Source organism: Humulus lupulus, chromosome 3 (genome assembly GCF_963169125.1).
Source record: "Humulus lupulus chromosome 3, drHumLupu1.1, whole genome shotgun sequence".
NCBI classification, from domain to species: domain Eukaryota; kingdom Viridiplantae; phylum Streptophyta; class Magnoliopsida; order Rosales; family Cannabaceae; genus Humulus; species Humulus lupulus.
In genome coordinates, this window is record NC_084795.1 from 5,665,142 (window position 1) to 5,683,538 (window position 18,397).

General features: G+C 36.0%; 3 protein-coding genes across 3 annotated transcripts; 2 read left to right on the forward strand and 1 right to left on the reverse strand.

Annotated features, from left to right (window-relative positions):
* Positions 1 to 4,228: 4,228 nt before the first annotated feature.
* Positions 4,229 to 6,637, forward strand: LOC133821746 (receptor-like kinase TMK4). The gene is made up of 4 exons (XM_062253892.1): positions 4,229 to 5,684; positions 6,031 to 6,069; positions 6,343 to 6,362; positions 6,611 to 6,637. The coding sequence occupies exons 1-4, from the start codon at positions 4,229 to 4,231 to the stop codon at positions 6,635 to 6,637; spliced, it is 1,542 nt and encodes a 513-aa protein (XP_062109876.1).
* On the forward strand, positions 6,494 to 7,859 carry LOC133821908 (rust resistance kinase Lr10-like). Its single transcript, XM_062254081.1, has one exon. It carries the CDS (start codon positions 6,640 to 6,642, stop codon positions 7,726 to 7,728), a length of 1,089 nt encoding a protein of 362 aa, XP_062110065.1. The 5' UTR covers positions 6,494 to 6,639; the 3' UTR covers positions 7,729 to 7,859.
* Positions 7,860 to 9,059: 1,200 nt separating this feature from the next.
* Positions 9,060 to 10,478, reverse strand: LOC133821747 (receptor-like kinase TMK4). Its single transcript, XM_062253893.1, has one exon. It carries the CDS (start codon positions 10,476 to 10,478, stop codon positions 9,060 to 9,062), a length of 1,419 nt encoding a protein of 472 aa, XP_062109877.1.
* Between the last annotated feature and the right edge of the window lie 7,919 nt (positions 10,479 to 18,397).

Here is an 18,397-nt window from a genome sequence, read left to right on the forward strand (position 1 = left end):
CTCGTTAAGGCTATACATAGTATCGTATTGCCCGAGCCAGCTATCGAACCTATGAACCCGTTCATCTACCCAAGTCCACACATAGAAGTGGTTCCTATCGACCTGACACAACACTAACCTATCGGGTTTGTGTTTTAGTAAGGTGGGGGACCACATTTTTGAGCTTAGGATGACTGTACCTTGATCATCCGAGCTCGAGCTCGAGGCTTCATCGTTGGCCTCATTCCCTGATTGTGGGCTCCTCCGGCGAATTGGAGGCGGGGGCCTCACCTCACTTCTCGGGGGAAGGGCGCTTGTTGGCAAGGGCACAAGATCCCAGCACTCGTATTTTTTGTTAGACCAGTCCGAGGTGGACTGGCCATCTTCCAAGAGCCCGCAAGCTCGAAGTTTACCTTCATGCAAAAGGTATGAGAGTGATCTCCTGCCATAAGGAAGTTGAAGCAGGGTCTCCCTACGCCCCTTCATCTCGTCAGAAGGAGTGAGGCGATGATAGTTGGCTGGAAAATAAAATACAACTCAACTAAATGCAAGTCTATCGATAAAAGTTCGAACGCAGAGATAAAGAAAGTTGGGGTACTTACGGATCCATCTGAAGGAATAGCATCGTGATGGAGACAGGCCATCCGTCCAGAAGAAGGCCTTCTTAAAATCAGGAAGATGGTTGGGAAGATCCTCAAACATCTTTTTCTCCTTTGGGTAGCTCGAGAGGTAATAGAAGCCATCTCCTCCCCGAGCTCGGGAGGGATTACTTTTCAAACAAAAGAGATACAAGATCTCTTCTGGCGTGGGTCCTTCCCACTTCAGCTCGTTGTAAATTAACTTTAGGGCAGACAGAACCCTGTACGAATTGGTGTTGAGCTGGAATGGAGCCAGCCCAACGAAGTCCGTGAAGTCCTTGAAGAAAGACTTCAAAGGCAGTAACGCTCCTGCCTTCATATGCTCCTGGCTCCAAGCCGCATACCTCAGCTTGTTATCAGGATTTCCATCTCCTGGGGCGCGACAGCTTCGCTCTTGTGAGGTAGGAGCTCGGCACCTCAAGGAGCCAGACAGTCTGAGACCATGGAAGGCCAGGATGTCATTTATCTGACCTAGCGAGGCAACCGAGCTCCAGTAGTGCTCGGCCTCGAAGAACTCCCTCCTCGGCTGCGAAGTAGAGGGCTTCCCCATTAGTGAGAATTGAAGCTCTCCCGGGTTGTACGCGATGGTCACTTTTAGCCTAGGGTCGAGGGGGATCGGCTTGGGCCCTGAATCAGTTTTCGGATAAAGAGCCGCTCGAAGGATTCTCCTCTTCTTTTCTATGACCTCGACGATTTGGCGGCGATGGTGAGCTCAGGTTTCTTCCTATTCGCGCGCGAGATTGTATTCACGAATCAGACGTTGGTTCCGAGCAAACAACGATTCTGGGCTCGGAGTTTTTGGCGAATACGGAATTGTCAGTAGCGACCCCCACAGTCTTTCCAGATTCTGTGACATCTAGCGAGAAAGAAAAAATGGTGAGGGCCATGCATGCAAGGATTCAATAATTACGAGCTTGGTAAGACAAGCTCGGAAAGTGCTTGGGTACGAAACGAGCTCGATCCTGGAGACCCGATTAAGGGTCAGAACGTTTATTCTACGAGAAAAAGGAGGGGAGTGGGTCTAATTTTTTAGAATCCCGAAATATCAGGGAAAAAGGTGATGGTTATTCAGAAATGGTAGTTTTGGGTATTGTGCATTCTTTAAAACCAAGATTTTGTACCCGATATCTTGGTGTGCAAGATATGTCTTTTGAATTTTGAAAACCCATAAAGAAGAGACCTTGTTTGAGCTTGTTCTACATCAAAACTGGATTTGGAACCAATGACTTAAACCTAGCATGAAAACTTAAACTTAAATACCTATCAGCCAGAGCCTCCTGGCGTGTCAAACTAAAAAAAAATAAACCAGTGCATTCCCAAAAATAAAAGAACAACACGGACAGAAATAGGCATGGAAAATGAAAAGATCATCATATACTTACACAATGATGGCGATTGCAGAGAAATCGTCGATTGAAGGAGAGGCTGCAGGTATAACCTTACGGTTTCGAACAAGCTGGCAGTCCTTTATTTCTCTGGCTGGGAGAACATGCAAAAGAAAAAAGCTCTCTGGAATGGCTTCTGGTTTTGTCTCTTTTCTTTTTTCTTTGATGAGTGTAAAATAAGAGGAAGAAGATGTCCAGGGCCTTATATATAGAAAGTAAAAAGTGATAAAAATGGATTAGTCTGAGCCATTGGTGAGAATCCTTATAAAATCTAACTGCCAGGGAAAAATGACAAGATGGCACCGAAAAGGTGGTAGGCGAACGATCGTGGGCGGATTTCCAAGGTACTCGAGTACCTTGGATGAGCAATACCCAACTGACACGCGTCCACCCTCAAGTATGTGTGACGGTGCGGTTCCCGAAGAAAGTAGTTCAAAAGTTTCCTTCTAATGGGATTCGAACAAATACTTTTGAGGGGGCAAAATGTTACACCCAGATTTTGAGCATTAAGAATTGTGATCTCGAAAGCTGGATTCGTCAAGAATGGGCTCATAATGTCTGGAACACGTGTCCGCAACCTTAGCACCGATCCTACAAAGCAAGGGCAACCTTGAAGATGGTAGCCTCGAAACCCTCACAAGCTCGAAAGACAGACATCGAAGTACGTCTATTCTCGGATGACCTCGGATCAGGGGTTCCGAGCCTGACATAAGTGTGAGCTCGAAGCCACATGATCTCGGGGAAAATGCTACAACTCGAAAGTCATTAAGAGACCTGGGTGAACACGGCACTGACGATGTAGATAGATAACTTTGAATATCTTAGTGAGTCATTTTGGAGAGACGCAATCTACATTCATTGTTGTAAATCCCCTATAATAAAGGGCTATTTATTATTCAGTTATACATCCCCTGGTTTTCAGGGGACGTTTCCTTGTATATATGATTTATAGGCTTTTAATACCATTAAATTTATTTATATATACAAAATAACTTCCCGAAATGTGTGGGAGAGTATTCTGAGATCTTCTCTATAAATAGAGAAGTCATGTACCATTGAAATGACCGATTTTTTGTGATCTTGAGAGAAACTCTGGAGAATTCATTCTTGAAGAATTTCCAGAAATCATCTTAAGTTCTAATAATAAAGACTCGTGGACTAGGCAGAGTTAACTGCTGAACCACGTAAAAAATCCTGTTTGTCTTATTGTATTTTTCTGGCCATAACTATTTATTGTTTTCGTGCTCTTATTTCACTGTTGACGAAAAACGGCGTCAAGAGAGCTGATTGAATATGTTTTTGTGAGTTTTAGCTAAATATTATAGAGAAAATGTATTACAAAATACATCACCAAAACATATATTTTTATAATTTAACTCAAACTTTTACATTATACCATACATCAGCTTCTTTATTTTTCTCTACATCATTTAAATATTATATTTAAAAAAAAATATTTTATCCATTTTAAGAAATAAAATAATTAAATATAATAGTATCACATTCATAAATATACAAAAGTTTATAAAAAAATAATAAATATTTATAGCTTGATGAATAGTATTTCACTACATATAGAAAAACACTATTCCTTTATGTAAAAAAATATAAGTTTACATCACTCATTAGAAAATTATTTAACTATTTTTTCTCTATATTATAAAGAATAAGACACTTTAGCTACTCCATTGGGTGTGCTCTAGATGCAATACAAACTATATGTACCTAATTGTACATTCATAATTTACATATAGTGATGTAAATATTTAAATTATGTTATAACCATTTAATATTTTATTATTATTAATTAATAATTTTTCTTTCATTTAAAAAATAATAATATGACATATTAAAAATTGATCAGTGAATCGATGCAATGAAGTAAACTGAATTGAATTTTAGGATTTACTTTTTAAAAACTAATATAAAATTAATTTGAAAAAGTGCTAATATTATTAACTAATTTAAATATTTTTTATTTGTAAAATATTAACAAAAAAGTGTAAGAACTAATTTCTTCAATAATTAAAAAAAAATAATAATTGGTAGTCTTCCCAAAAAGTCTACCCTCCTGTATTACTATTATCATAACGTTTTAGAAAATCTTGCCGCGACTCAAGGGCAAAACTGTAAACATTTCATAATTACAAGTTTTAATTTAAAAGCACGCGAAGAACCGTTTGGACGTACAGGACCAGGTTGACTAACACTCACACATTCAACAAAATGAAATTCTCTCAATGGACTCCTAAAGCTTCCACTTCCCGATTCTTTCTCATCCTCGGCGCCACCATCTCCGTCGCCGTCGCTGCCGTAGACAACGACAACGCCGTGATGTCGAGCCTCCTCGAGGCCATATCTCCTTCCCCAACCGGCTGGTCTCACTCTGCTCACCATTGCTCCAAATGGACAGGCGTAAACTGTAGCTCCTCCGGCCGAGTCACCACCATCAGCTTAGCCAATCTCTCTCTAATGGGAACTCTCCCTTCCAATCTCGCTTCTCTCTCTGAACTAACTCACTTCAATCTCAAAGGCAACCGCTTCTCTGGGCCATTGCCTTCCTTCGCCAACCTTTCTTTTCTCCAAGAAATCTTCCTTGACTACAACAATTTCACGTCCGTACCCTCTCATTGTTTCCAAGGACTCACCAGTTTGATGGTCTTGACTATGGATCAAAATCGCAATCTCGCCCAGTGGGATTTTCCCATTGAGCTTACTGGATCTCCAAGCTTGGTTAATCTAAGCATGGTCAGTTGTAATGTAAGGGGTACCTTACCAGACATCTTCGGTTCTTTCCCGAACTTGCATGGTTTGACTCTTTCTCACAATTATCTCACTGGGGTTTTGCCTCCGAGCTTCGCTGAATCTGGGATGCAGAAACTCATGCTCGACAATCAGAAAACTAAACTAGTAGGTACAATCAACGTAGTATCGAACATGACCAAGTTGTCCCAAGTCTGGCTTTCTGGCAACTATTTCTCTGGTCAAATCCCGGACCTGTCAAAGCTAGACACCCTTTTCGATCTACAACTCCAGGATAACCAATTCACTGGCGTTGTTCCAAGCTCATTGATATCGATCAGGAGCTTACGAAGTGTGTCTTTGAAGAACAATCTGTTGCAGGGTCCTCAACCTTTGTTCCCTCCCTACGTAACCATTGTTGATGTTGTGGGGATCGATAGCTATTGTAGGGACACTCCTGGTCGTTGCGATAGGCAGGTAGAGGTGTTGCTTGAGGTTGCCAGAGATTTGGGGTACCCTTCAGTGCTCGCTAAAAATTGGCGAGGGAATGATGTTTGCAAAGACTGGACTTACGTTGGTTGCGATTCGCAAGGAAACATTACGAAGGTGAATTTTCACAAGCGGCATTTGGATGGGAGGATCTCCCCTGCTTTTGCCAATCTTACAGAGTTGCATAAGTTGTGGTTGAATAACAATAACTTGACCGGTCCCATTCCAGAGAGCTTAACACTCTTGCCTCATCTCCAGATTCTTAATGTTTCTTATAACAATCTTAGTGGAACAGTTCCAAAGTTTCAATCCACGGTGGATTTAATTACTGCTGGTAATCCACTAATGGGGAATTATACTTCTAGCTTGAAGCATAATAATGAGACTTTATCGAATGGTACTCCTCCGGTTATGCCTGGTATAAATCTTTGCATAGCTGCTGATGTCACTGGTTTTTTTTTTTTTTTTTTTTTTGTGTTCTTTTCATATTGTTATCATTCAAATCAAAAAATGGTTTTAGAGTGTAGAGTAGACTGTAGATGATGGCAATCAAAGACATCTTTTTTGATGGTGGGAAAGTTATCATATCAAAGGGATAAATTTTCTAGCAGAGATTAAAGTGCTTACACATGATACTATGCTGTTTTAAAAGTTTTTCTTGTAAATACTTTGTGCTTTGTCCCAACCCAAGTGGAGTCCTTGAAAGTAAAATTATGGTGATTAGTATACAGACTATACTAAGTTTTAGTTATTTTGTCTAATGAATATCTGCTTATACTTCCATGATTTATTTTTAGGAGGAGAACTGAACATCGTTCCAGTTAAAGCAGTAAAAGGTAAAATTAACATTACCACAGTTTATACTGATTTAGATCTATCTTGCTTTCTCTTTTTGTATATTTCTATGGATAATTTCTATGTGCGTACTTGCATATAATGACAATAAGATTCATACAAGTTTAATGGAAACGTGAAAATGTCTGAAGTTGTGAGATTCTTTAATATATGTGGCTCTATGATTTTACACAAATGTCATTTATGTTGCAGCATTTTTTTTTTCTACTTATTTGAATGAATATTGCTTTTACCGTACTTTGGCTATTTTGCAGGAAACAGAAGAGAATTCAAGGTTATTGTTGCAATAGGTAAAATTATTGTCAATTCCCACTTTAAGTAATTATGGTGAAAGATAACCTTTCTTCTATACAGTTTTTTGGGTAATTTACTTTAAACAAAATAAACATTTCACCAGATATACTTAACACAACATAGGAGCCATACATCAATTTAAAAAAAGAGTGTAGTAAGTTTCAGTTTGTGTAATTTTCTTTAATAAGATTTGAAGTTTAAGTTTGTCATTTTTTTTCACTAATGCAGCTGCAACAGCTGTTGCAATTGGGCTAATCATGATAATGCTGCTCTTCTGCCTAAAGAAGTTTCCAATAAAAAAATTAATCTTCTTCTGGAAGAAGCAGAATCCTGCTCATCGAAACATTGAGACTTTTCTAAGGAACTGTGGGCCACTCCAAGTTAGAAGATATAGCTTTTCTGAGGTTAAGAAAATGACCAACTCCTTCAAAGAAAAATTAGGCCAAGGAGGTTTTGGTAGTGTCTACAAAGGAAAGTTACATGACGGCTCTCTTATTGCTGTGAAGGTGTTAAATGAATCAAAGACCACTAATGGAGAAGATTTCATCAATGAGGTGGCAACCATTAGCAGAACTTCTCATGTCAACATTGTCTCTTTATTGGGTTTTTGTTTTGATGGTGCAAAAAAAGCTCTCATTTATGAGTTCCTGGTTAATGGATCTCTTGAGAAATTCGTTTTCGATGAAAACTCAATCGAAAATGACTACAACTTGGATTGGGAAACATACTACCAGATTTCACTTGGCATTGCTAGGGGATTAGAGTACTTGCATCGCGGTTGCAACACAAGGATCTTGCATTTCGATATCAAGCCTCACAATATTCTTCTTGATGCAGAATTTGTGCCCAAAATCTCAGATTTTGGCCTGGCTAAGATTTGTAGCAGACAGGAAAGTCTAAGCTCTATGTTGGGTCCAAGAGGGACTATTGGATACATTGCTCCTGAAATCTTTAGTAGAAACTTTGGAGTGATTTCGTACAAGTCTGATGTCTATAGTTATGGAATGATGGTCTTAGAAATAGTTGGTGGAAGACAAAATGTCAATGTCCAAGATAATAATACTAGTGAAATATATTTTCCACATTGGGTTTATAGACGACTCGAATTGGACGAAGAAGTTAGCCTGAAGAGAATTAGTGATGAAGAAGATAAAAGAAAAGTGAAGAAGATGATAATTGTGAGCTTGTGGTGTGTGCAAGCTGACCCTGCAAACAGACCAACCATGAGCAAAGTGATAGAAATGTTGGAAGGGAGTGTTGATTCCTTGCAAGTACCACCCAGTCCTTTCTTGTCTTCTAGTTCAACTTCACTTTCTGCTGAGTTTTCTAGCAGTACATTTTTATAGTCCTAAATAAGAAAGTAAACTCGTCTTGATTTTACCGAGTGCACTTGATCAAAATTGTGACAATATGTTATTCATCAGCTAATACATCAAAATGAATAAAAAAGTTAATAGGAAAATTGTTATGTGATTCACTATATATATTTCTACAGTGTCAGCAAACCTTTTGAAAGAAAATGATGCTTGTGAAGGCTGCAAGTATGTTAATTGTGATTCAGATGGGAAATGTTGTAGCAGTCAATTTTGTTAAGTGGCATTTCTCAGGGACGATCTCCCATGCTTTTGCTAATCTTACAATGTTGAAGAGTTTATTGTTGAATATGACAGTAGTCTCACTGGTTTGATACCAATTAGCTTGACCCTTTTGTCTCAATTTGAGGTTCTTGATGGAGCAAGCTTGGCCTTTGGCTCAGTACAAGAACTGCAGTGATTTAAAAAACTGCAATTTTATAATGGTTATATAAGAAACGGAGTGATTATTATTTTTTCTTTCCGGGACATTGTCCCTAACAAGGTGTATCTTTGTTATTAATAGTTGCCTAGTACTTATTGATGAGAGTTAAACCCTGCAATAAACCTTGACAACATGATTTACTACCCAAGTATTGTGAACTTATTGAAGTAGCAAGTCAAGATTCAATGAAAGCTTATATAACATGTAAAAGAATCACACATTCACCACTACACAAAGTAATGAGTAATTCTTGGGATCTAGTCGAGAGAAAGAAATCTACTAAGATAAAAATACAAGTTCTACAAAGTATCTTTGATTTTACATTAACAAAAAAAAAATCTTTTATACTTTGTCTCTCTTGCAAATTTCCTTAGATTGATCACTTCAAGTTTTCACACTTAAACTTTCTCAGATATGGCATTCTTTCAATACTTCACTTGAAGAACATTATTCAACACGGTGGTATCATAACTAATAATACTTATTAAATTTAAATTTTGGCCCGATTTTTCTTTTATGACCGAGTATATTGTAGTTATTTAGAGCATCCTGCAAATTTTTATAAAATTTCGAATAATTTACAATGTCGAAAACTAGTTTAAAAATAGTTTGTTGCATGCGTGACTAATTTTTTATGCGCTTGAAAAATAGCATGTTTAAACCTAGTTTTCGGTACTGTAAATTATTCAGAATTTTCTGAAAATTTGCAGGATGCTCTAAATAACTACAATATACACACGACTATAAAAAAATCATGCCGAAAATTATTCACAGGTAAAAAATACAACAAATGGGGCTCTTTTTAAAGTTCCTACCATAAAATACTTCATATAAAAAATTTCTTTGGAACGGACGAAAACACTTGCCCCTTAACAATTCTCTAATTTTTTTCACAACAATTTGACAAAAGAAAAAAGAAAAAAAAGACATCAATAACTATGCAAAGATTTATACCAGAAAAATCCGGTGAAGTACCATTGGATGAAGTCCCATTATGCTCCAAGCTAGAAGTATGATTCCCCAAAAGTGGATTACCAGTAGTAATTAATGTCACCGTCGATTGAAACGTAGGAATTGTTCCACTAAGATTGTTATAAGAAACATTAAGAAGCTGAAGACGAGGCAAGAGTGTTAAGCTATCCGGTATGGGACCGGTCAACTTATTGTCATTCAACAACAACCTCTGCAACTCTGTAAGATTGGCGAAAGCAGGGGAGATCTTCCCTGTGAAAGAGCGCTTGTGAAAATTCACCAACGTAACGTTTTTGCCTAGTGTATCGCATTTGACGTATCTCCAGCCTTTGCACACATCATTCCCTCGCCAAGAATCTGCCAGCAAAGAAGGATACCCCAAATCTCTAGCAACCTCAAGCAACACATCTACCTGCCTTTCGCAAGGTCCTGCAGTGTCCTTACAATAGGTGTTGCCACCCAGAACATCAACCTTGGTGACATACGGAGGGAACGAAGGCCGAGGACCCTGCAACCGATTGTCCATCAGAGACACCTTTCGCAAGCTCCGAATCGACATCAATGAGCTTGGAACAACGCCTGTGAATAGATTACCCTGCAGCTGGAGCTCGGAAAGGGTGTCTAGCTTCGACAGGTCCGGGATTGGACCCGTGAAAGAGTTTTGAGAAAGCGAGAGTTTCTGAATTCCTGAGTCGGGGAAGCTCGGAGGCAAAACTCCACTGAGATGATTGGAAGAAAGGTTCAAGTTTCGCAAGTTCGGGAAGGAACCGAAGAAGATGTCTGGAATGGAACCATTTACATTACAACTGACCATGCTTAGATTAACCAAGCTTCGAGATCCAGTAAGCTCAATGGGAAAAGCCCACACGAAGAGATCGCCATTTTGATCCATAGTCAAGTCCACCAAACTGGTGAGTCCTTGGAAACAACCAGGGGGTACGGAGTTGAACTTGTTGTGGTCAAGGAAGATTTCTTCGAGCAAAGAAAGGTTGGCGAAGGAAGGCAATGGCCCAGAGAAGCGGTTGCCTTGGAGATTGAAGTGAGTTAGTTCAGAGAGAGAAGCGAGATTGGAAGGGAGAGTTCCCGTTAGATCGAGATTGGCTAAGTTGATGGTGGTGACTCGGCCGGAGGAGCTACAGTTTACGCCTTTCCATTCGGAGCAATAGTCAGCAGAGTGAGACCAGCCGGTTGGGGCGGGAGATATGGCCTCGAGGAGGCTCGACATCATGGCGTCGTCATTGTCTACGGCAGCGACGGCGATGGTGGCGGCGAGGATGAGAAAGAACCGGCAAGTAGAAGCTTTTGAAGTCAACTGAGAGAGTTCCATTGGTTGAATGTGTGAGCCAGTGTGGTCCGGTTTGGTGGTGCCTTGGCTTTACAGCTTCAGCCTCTCTGCTACGGCCAAACCGTACTTCGCGCGCTTTTAAAAGTTTACAGTTTTGCCCTTAGTCGCCGCAGGACTTGAGGGTAGACTTTTGTTAAGACTAATGCTCATTCATTGTATTTAAAAGTATATTTTTATATATATATATATATTAAATATCGAGATAAGAAAACGACTACGATCCATCACTTTTTTTTTTTTTAATCGGTGTATTTTTTTTTATTTTGGTATCTGAATAGTTATAATTTCAAAACATTTTATATGACGGTGTACATTACAAGTGTTTAGAATATTCTGCAAATTTTAAAGAAATTCTGAATAGTTTACGAAACTGTCCAATTTTATACGCGTACACAAAAAAAGAGGCACGTGTGCAACCGACATTTTATACCTATTTCGGTATCATAATTTATTCAGAATTTCTTAAAAATTTGTAGGATGTTCTATTTATCTATAATGTACACCATCATATAAAAAAATTTAGAATTATAATTATTCAGGTGCCGAAATAGAAAAAAGATGCACCAATATTGCAAAAAGTAGATGCATTGTAATCGCTCCCTAAATATATATATATATATATTAAAGAAATTATCTTTTGATCTTTTCATACAAAAAATATATTAATGTTTATATTTTGTTGGAATATGTATTTTGTCTCATTTCCGGTTTAAATCTTGTGTTTTGACAAATTATTTTTTAGATCCTATATTTTCTAATAAATGGTTTAAATAGAACCCTAAATCCGATTTTGATCAAAATTTTCTTAACTGACATCACAAATAATTCACTAAACTAACAATTCAAAACAAAAATAAATTCATTCCGCTTAAAAAATGTGTTGTTATATTAATTTTTTTTATCAAAATTGAGTTTATGGGTCTATTTGAACTATGTTACAAAATATAAAGCCTAAAAATAAATATTTTAAAACACAAGATCCAAACAAATAATCGAAAAAAACATAATGTCCAAAAAAAAATATAAACCCTTTAAATATTTTATATAATGAAATAATAAAATACAAGAGATTTTTTTAGCAAATTTACAGAAGTGACTCAACCTTTCAAAAAAAAAAATTGCGTCTCAACATCTTCAAAGCTAAATGGAGGCCTTACATACATTTAGAGAGTGCTTTCCTCCACTGGGATGTGTATTTCGAGATATATTCCCCATTATTGATAAGTTTGAGTCAATTATTGTGAACCACTGTCCTACACAATTAAGCCAATGGTGTAGCACATGAACTCATAGATGAGAGCTTTTTTTTTTTTTTTTTTCACCCTCAAAACAAATTATGATCAATTATGAATACGATAAACTTTGAAGCATTGTATTCTAAATTCATGAATATATTTGGAGTGTTTTTAGGAACAAAATAAAATAAAATGAAGAGCTTAATGAGAATCATCGGATAGCAACTTTCATTGCCGTCTATGCCAATATGGGGTTTGCCCCAATATGGGGCGGGGAATTGATGGGGGAGTGCTCCCCCGTCTTCGTTCTTGTCCCTATTTATATTTTTAATCTTCATTCTCACTTATTTCTCGTCAGGGGTGGGGTGGAGAATTCCTTATTATGGCGGAGAATTCTTACGGAGAATTTATTTATTTAAAAAAATAAAAAATAAAAAATCATAAATTATATGTAAATTAAAATATTACACAATATTTATTATTTAAAATATTAAACATTATTTTAAATAAAATTTAAAATATTAAAAAAAATTACTACTATACTACAACAACACATAAAGAAAGATATAAAATATATATAAAATATTAAAAAAATATATAAAAATTTAAATAGGTCCCCGTTTCATTTAACAATCGAGGATTGAAAATTATCTCTGTCCCCTCCCCATTAGGGGCGGATCCCTGTGGGGGGCCGTCCTCGTGAGGAAAATGTGCATCACTAGTTGTGTCTGGGGCTGGGCTGGAGTAATCTGGCTATATATTAGAGTAACATATGTGCCTCTTGATCTTCTCAAATTTGCTATTCGCTATGTTCTTAGTGGAAAGGCTTGGGACAATCTCTTGGAGAACAAGGTAACTTTTTGTGTGATTGGAGAACAAGTCAATTCATTGTTAAAGTTCTCCTTTTGTTTTATTGGTTGCTTTCTTGCGTTCTCATTATGACACACTGTCTTTACCACAAAGAAAGACCATAAAAAAGAAGAGAGAGAAGCACAATGGGCAGAAGCACAGAGAACACTCCATGGTCCTCGACCACCGGAATCTAACAAAATTTTCCCTGGAAAAAGTAGTTTCAGGGAGCTTTCAGAGACTGCAGAACAAGCCAGGCACCGAGCTGAGGTTGCAAAATAAAATATTTTTACTCATATTTTGATCATAAGAATTGTAATGATTGAATTTGTCGAGTTAAATTTCTTTCGATTTATGATTGCAGGCTTAGGGATTTGCATACACTCAAGGGTCATGTTGAGTCAGTGGTGAAGCTGAAAGATCTTGACATAGATATCATTCAACAACATTACACAGTTTAATCAAGAGACAAGTTAATGTCTTCAAAGAGAAGAAAGGGCGTGAAGCTCAACAAAATTACAACTAATGATGATGATGATGATATGTAATAAACAAACATGAAAATTCACAAATCAACCATTGTTCACGAGTTGTAAACACGGTTGTAAACACGGTGACTAATTTTTTTAATGCGCGTGGAAAACAACATATTTGAACCTAGTTTTCGGTACTGTAAATTATTCGAAATTTTCTGAAAATTTGTAGGATACTCTAAATAGCTACAATATATATGGTCATAAAAAAAAGTCGCGCCGAAAATTGTTCACGGGTCGAGAAACACTGAGAGCCCTACCGGTAGGGTACTTAAAGTGAAGCCCCTATAAAAGAATTGTCCTTTATATATGTATATATATAATATCTTCTCTCATTTTCCCATTCCCTTTTTCTTCCATTCCTTCATTACAATATTAATAATACAATATTGACCTCACAAGACAATTATCAAAGACTTGAAAAGAAGCAAAACAACAAAATTATATTCACTCCCACTGCCACGCTCAGGTACATTTCTCACTTTTTTGTTTTTGCTTTTTATCTAGTTTTCTTTCAACTTTTATATATATATATATATATATATAGGGCAATTCTCTTATAGAGGCTTCACTTTAAGCCTTATCGGTAGGGCTTTCAGTGTTTACAACCCGTGAACAGTTTTCGGCTCGATTTTTTTTATGACCGTGTATATTGTAGCTATTTAGAGCATCCTGCAAATTTTCAGAAAATTCCGAATAGTTTACAGTACTGAAAACTAGATTCAAACATTTTGTTACACGCGTGACTAATTTTTTTTATGTGCGTGGAAAACAACAAAAACAAAGAAAACCAAAAATACCAAAACCTAGCAGAGCTAAGTTTCTCACCAAAAATATAATCAGATTTCTAATTGACTTAACAAATCAAGACACACTTATAACAGAAAATCGTTAAGAAATTTAACACACCACAAAAATCCAAAACCAAAAATCTAGTCAATTAACCATAAGAGAAACTTTAATCCATGCCACGTAAGCAACAAGAAGACGTTATGACAACACCAAATTTCCAGATACAATTGGCAAAACAACAGATGAATCATAATATTACCAAAAAACAAAACAACAAAATGTATGACACTTACAAACACAAACGAGAGATGGCGAAAGAAAACTCAAGATAGCTTTGGCTTTAGTCAAATGCACTATCAAAACGAAGAGATTGCACTCTTACAAGACTTTCTGACTTGAAGAACTTAGCTCACCAAAAAAATTCAGATGTAAAAGCTAACACTCATTCTGGTTCTCTCACACTAGTACAGTAGGAAAAATCAAAATCTAAATCAAACTAGGGTGATCAATCCTAGTGATATATACAGGCACAGAGAACAAAGGCTGAAGAGAATGATCCAGGAAAATGTGACACAAATCACAATTACAAGCTGTAGTCTTGAATGTGTGAGTAAACAGTTAAAAGCTAATTTCATATGTTGGATATCCGAGTGAATGAATTGGTTGACATAATAAACAGAGGAATTAGAGTCATACTAAATTTGGAGCTATATCATATATGTAAGTACTGTATATATTTTCACAAGTTCATAACAAAATTCAAAAGAAATTAAACTCATGCATGGTTATTTTGTATATGAGATCACTTTTCCAATCTTGAATGACTTGATCACATGACTCTTTGACTCTTTTTAGCTCACTATCTCCAAATCACAAGTGACTCTTTTGGATTTGGATCAGATACATACGGCTATCTTTTTGGACACTTTTTTGGAATATGGTAAGAAGCATGAGGTTACATCTGAGTGGAGTAACTTATGATTTTATGTATTATTAAATATACTCACACACTTTCCATGTGAGATATTTTTTCTCTAACATCTTCCAATCATCTCAGTCATCTCAGTCGTGTTCTGCCTCCGACCTTTGCCAAGTCTGGAATTCAGAAACTCTGGCTTTCTAGCAACTATACAAAATAATGTAAAAATAGTATTAGCAATCCAAAGATCAACTCAAATCTCATGTGCATAATTGAGATCTTGCTTTGTTACTTACTATTATTTTCTGAATTTAGATGTACAACCTCGAACATGTTATGTCCAACAAGTAATCCACACAGCTGGATTCTGTGTCATTATTTTTTGTGATGTTTTTTTTGTCTAGACATTCCTTTAAGCTTTTTTATAAAGCTAGCTACCCACTCTACATCACATATCCAATATGTTTTTTTTAACAAAAAAAAAGAAAGAAAGATAAAGAAGTAGTACAATTAATCAATGCAATGTAAGTATTCATTTTAAATATCAAACCATAAACAACAACACATATTGTATATTAGTTGAAAATCTCAATCTAATTTAATAAAGTTAGTTCATTGAGAGATTTTTCACAAATATATGGTTTGCATTATTATTAAGATTGTAAAAAAAAAATTAATAAACAAAATAAATATTATAGCAAAGTGTAATAGATTACACAAAAGTTTAATACAAAAAATGGCTACTTACAGTCATTTTAATTCAAGAAATCAACTCATTTATATGTATATATATACATATAAAAGCTGAAAGAAAACAGGATAAAAAACAAAAACAAAAAAGTGAGAAATGTACCTTGGCGTGGCAATGGGAGTGAATATACTTTTGTTGTTTTGCTTCTTTCCAATTATTTGATAATTGTATTGTGAGGTCAATATTGTATTATTAATACTGTAATGAAAGAATGGAAGAAAAAGGGAGTGGGAAAATGGGGTTTGCGAAAATGAGAGAAGATATTATATATATAGAATTTTCAAGTGAAATGTTATTTTAGTAATTGTCTTGTTAAAATTGTAAAAAAAAAATTAACAAAAAATTAAATATTACTTAAATATAAACAAGTTATATTGTTAAAATCGGTTAATCATAATGTTATATAACTCAAAAGCCCTCCATCTTCACTCTTAACCCTCAACTTCACAATATCATCTACAAAAAGATATTTAATTTCTAATACAGAACACAATTCCGAAAAGGTAAAATAAAATTGTCAAAGAAGTTATATAAGAATGATTTAGTGCATTATTTAGTGGCTTAATCAATGGTTGATTTGTGAATTTTCATGTTTGTTTATTACATATCATCATCATCATCATTATCATCATCGTTGTTGTAATTTTGTTGAGCTTCACGCCCTTTCTTCTCTTTGAAGACATTAACTTGTCTCTTGATTAAACTGTGTAATGCGGTTGAATGATATTTATGTCAAGACCTTTCAGCTTCACCACTGACTCAACATGACCCTTGAGTGTATGCAAATCCCTAAGCCTGCAATCATAAATCGAAACAAATTTAACTCGACAAATTCAATCATTACAATTCTTATGATCAAAATATGAGTTTTAAAAAATTTATTTTTAGGCTCTATATTTTGTAAAACAGTACAAATAGACTCATAAACTCAATTTTGATGAAAAAAAAAATGAATATAACAACACATTTTTTAAGCAGAATGAATTTATTTTTGTTTTGAATTGTTAATTTGGTGAATTATTTGTGATTTCGGTTAAAAAAACTTTGACCAAAATCAGATTTAGGATTCTATTTAAATCATTTTAGAAAATATAGAATCTAAAAAATAATTTGTCAAAACACAAAATCTAAATAGGTAATGAGACAAAGTACATATTCCAACAAAATATAAAACACTAATATATTTTTTTGTATGAAAAGATCAAAAGATAATTTCTTTAATATATATATATATATATATATAAATTTAGGGAGCAATTACAACGCATCCCTTTTTTTTGCAATAGCGGTGCATCTTTTTTCTATTTCGGCACCTGAATAGTTATAATCCCAAATTTTTTTATATGATGGTGTACATTATAGATATATAGAACATCCTACAAATTTTTAAGAAATTCTGAATAAATTATGGTACCGAAACAGGTCTAAACTGTCTGTTGTACACGTGCCTTTTTTTTGTATATGCGTGTAAAATTTGATAGTTTGAACTTTATTTTCGGCTTAAAAAATTATTATAATTTTTCGAAAATTTACATGATATTCTAAATATCTACGATGCACAACATCATATAAAAAAAATTGGATTATAACTATCCTAGTACCAAAATAGAAAAAAAGACTTCTTCTCTAAAATCCCTCAGGCTTAGGTCTTTTCCGCTGTCCATCCTCTACAGCTTCTCCGCAGAAGAAATCCATGCTACATGAATGCTCTAGGATTCCGATGAGTCATCATCCTTCTTTTCAAAGGGAAATTTGACTTTTTATGCTTAATAGCATGGTGTAATACAAAATAATGCTAGACATTTTTAACATTACAAAATAATGCCAAATTTTTTGCTAGTACCCAAAATACCCCTAAAAACAACTATCTCATCTCTTCCCTCCCCCTCTCTTCCTTCCTCATCTCTTCCTTCTTCTTGTTTCTTCCTCACTCTCACTCACCTCACCTCACCTCACACCACCACTAAGAGCACCACGGTAGAGCTTGGGACCGCCACTAAGAAAGCCATTTGTAGACTAAAGTAAGGGTTGAGAAATCTTGGAGAAAAATTTAATGGGTAAGCAATTTTTTCTTAAATACTTGGATTAGTGATGTTTCCTTTAAACTTTTTGAGCATTTCCTATAGATCTGAGCAATATTTGTACATTTTTTTGGGTTTTTTTTCTGGTTTTTTGTCGATCTGCGTTTTCTGGGAATTTTCTGGGTTAGTGTTGTGCTCGATGGGTGCTCGATGCCTGCTCGATGCAGGCTCGATGACACACCAATTTTAGCGTTGCATGTTCTGCTCGATGGGTACTCGATACCTACTCGATGGGTACTCGATGGTAATGTTCATTCTCACTTTTTCATGCATGCTCGATAGATGCTCGATGCCTGCTCGATGCAGGCTCGATGACACACCAATTTTAGCGTTGCATGTTCTGCTCGATGGGTACTCGATACCTACTCGATGGGTACTCGATGGTAATGTTCATTCTCACTTTTTCATGCATGCTCGATAAATGCTCGATGCCTGCTCGATGCAAGCTCGATGGCACATCATTTTTTACGTTGCATGTTGTACTCGATGGGTACTCGATACCTACTCGATGGGTACTCGATGGTAATGTGCATTCTCACTTTTTCATGCATGCTCGATAAATGCTCGATGCCTGCTCGATGCAAGCTCGATGGTACATCATTTTTTACGTTGCATGTTGTACTCGATGGGTACTCGATGGTAATGTGCATTCTCACTTTTCATGCATGCTCGATAGATGCTCGATGCCTGCTCGATGCAAGCTCGATTGCACATATTTTTTTACGTTGCATGTTGTGCTCG

Coding starts and splice junctions, on each gene's coding strand:
- LOC133821746 (XM_062253892.1), top strand. CDS start 4,229: ATGAAATTCTCTCAATGGACTCCTAAAGCTTCCACTTCCCGATTCTTT. Junction 5,685..6,030: donor CATAGCTGCTGATGTCACTG/GTTTTTTTTTTT, acceptor ATTTATTTTTAG/GAGGAGAACTGAACATCGTT. Junction 6,070..6,342: donor TCCAGTTAAAGCAGTAAAAG/GTAAAATTAACA, acceptor GCTATTTTGCAG/GAAACAGAAGAGAATTCAAG.
- LOC133821908 (XM_062254081.1), top strand. CDS start 6,640: ATGATAATGCTGCTCTTCTGCCTAAAGAAGTTTCCAATAAAAAAATTA.
- LOC133821747 (XM_062253893.1), bottom strand. CDS start 10,478: ATGGAACTCTCTCAGTTGACTTCAAAAGCTTCTACTTGCCGGTTCTTT.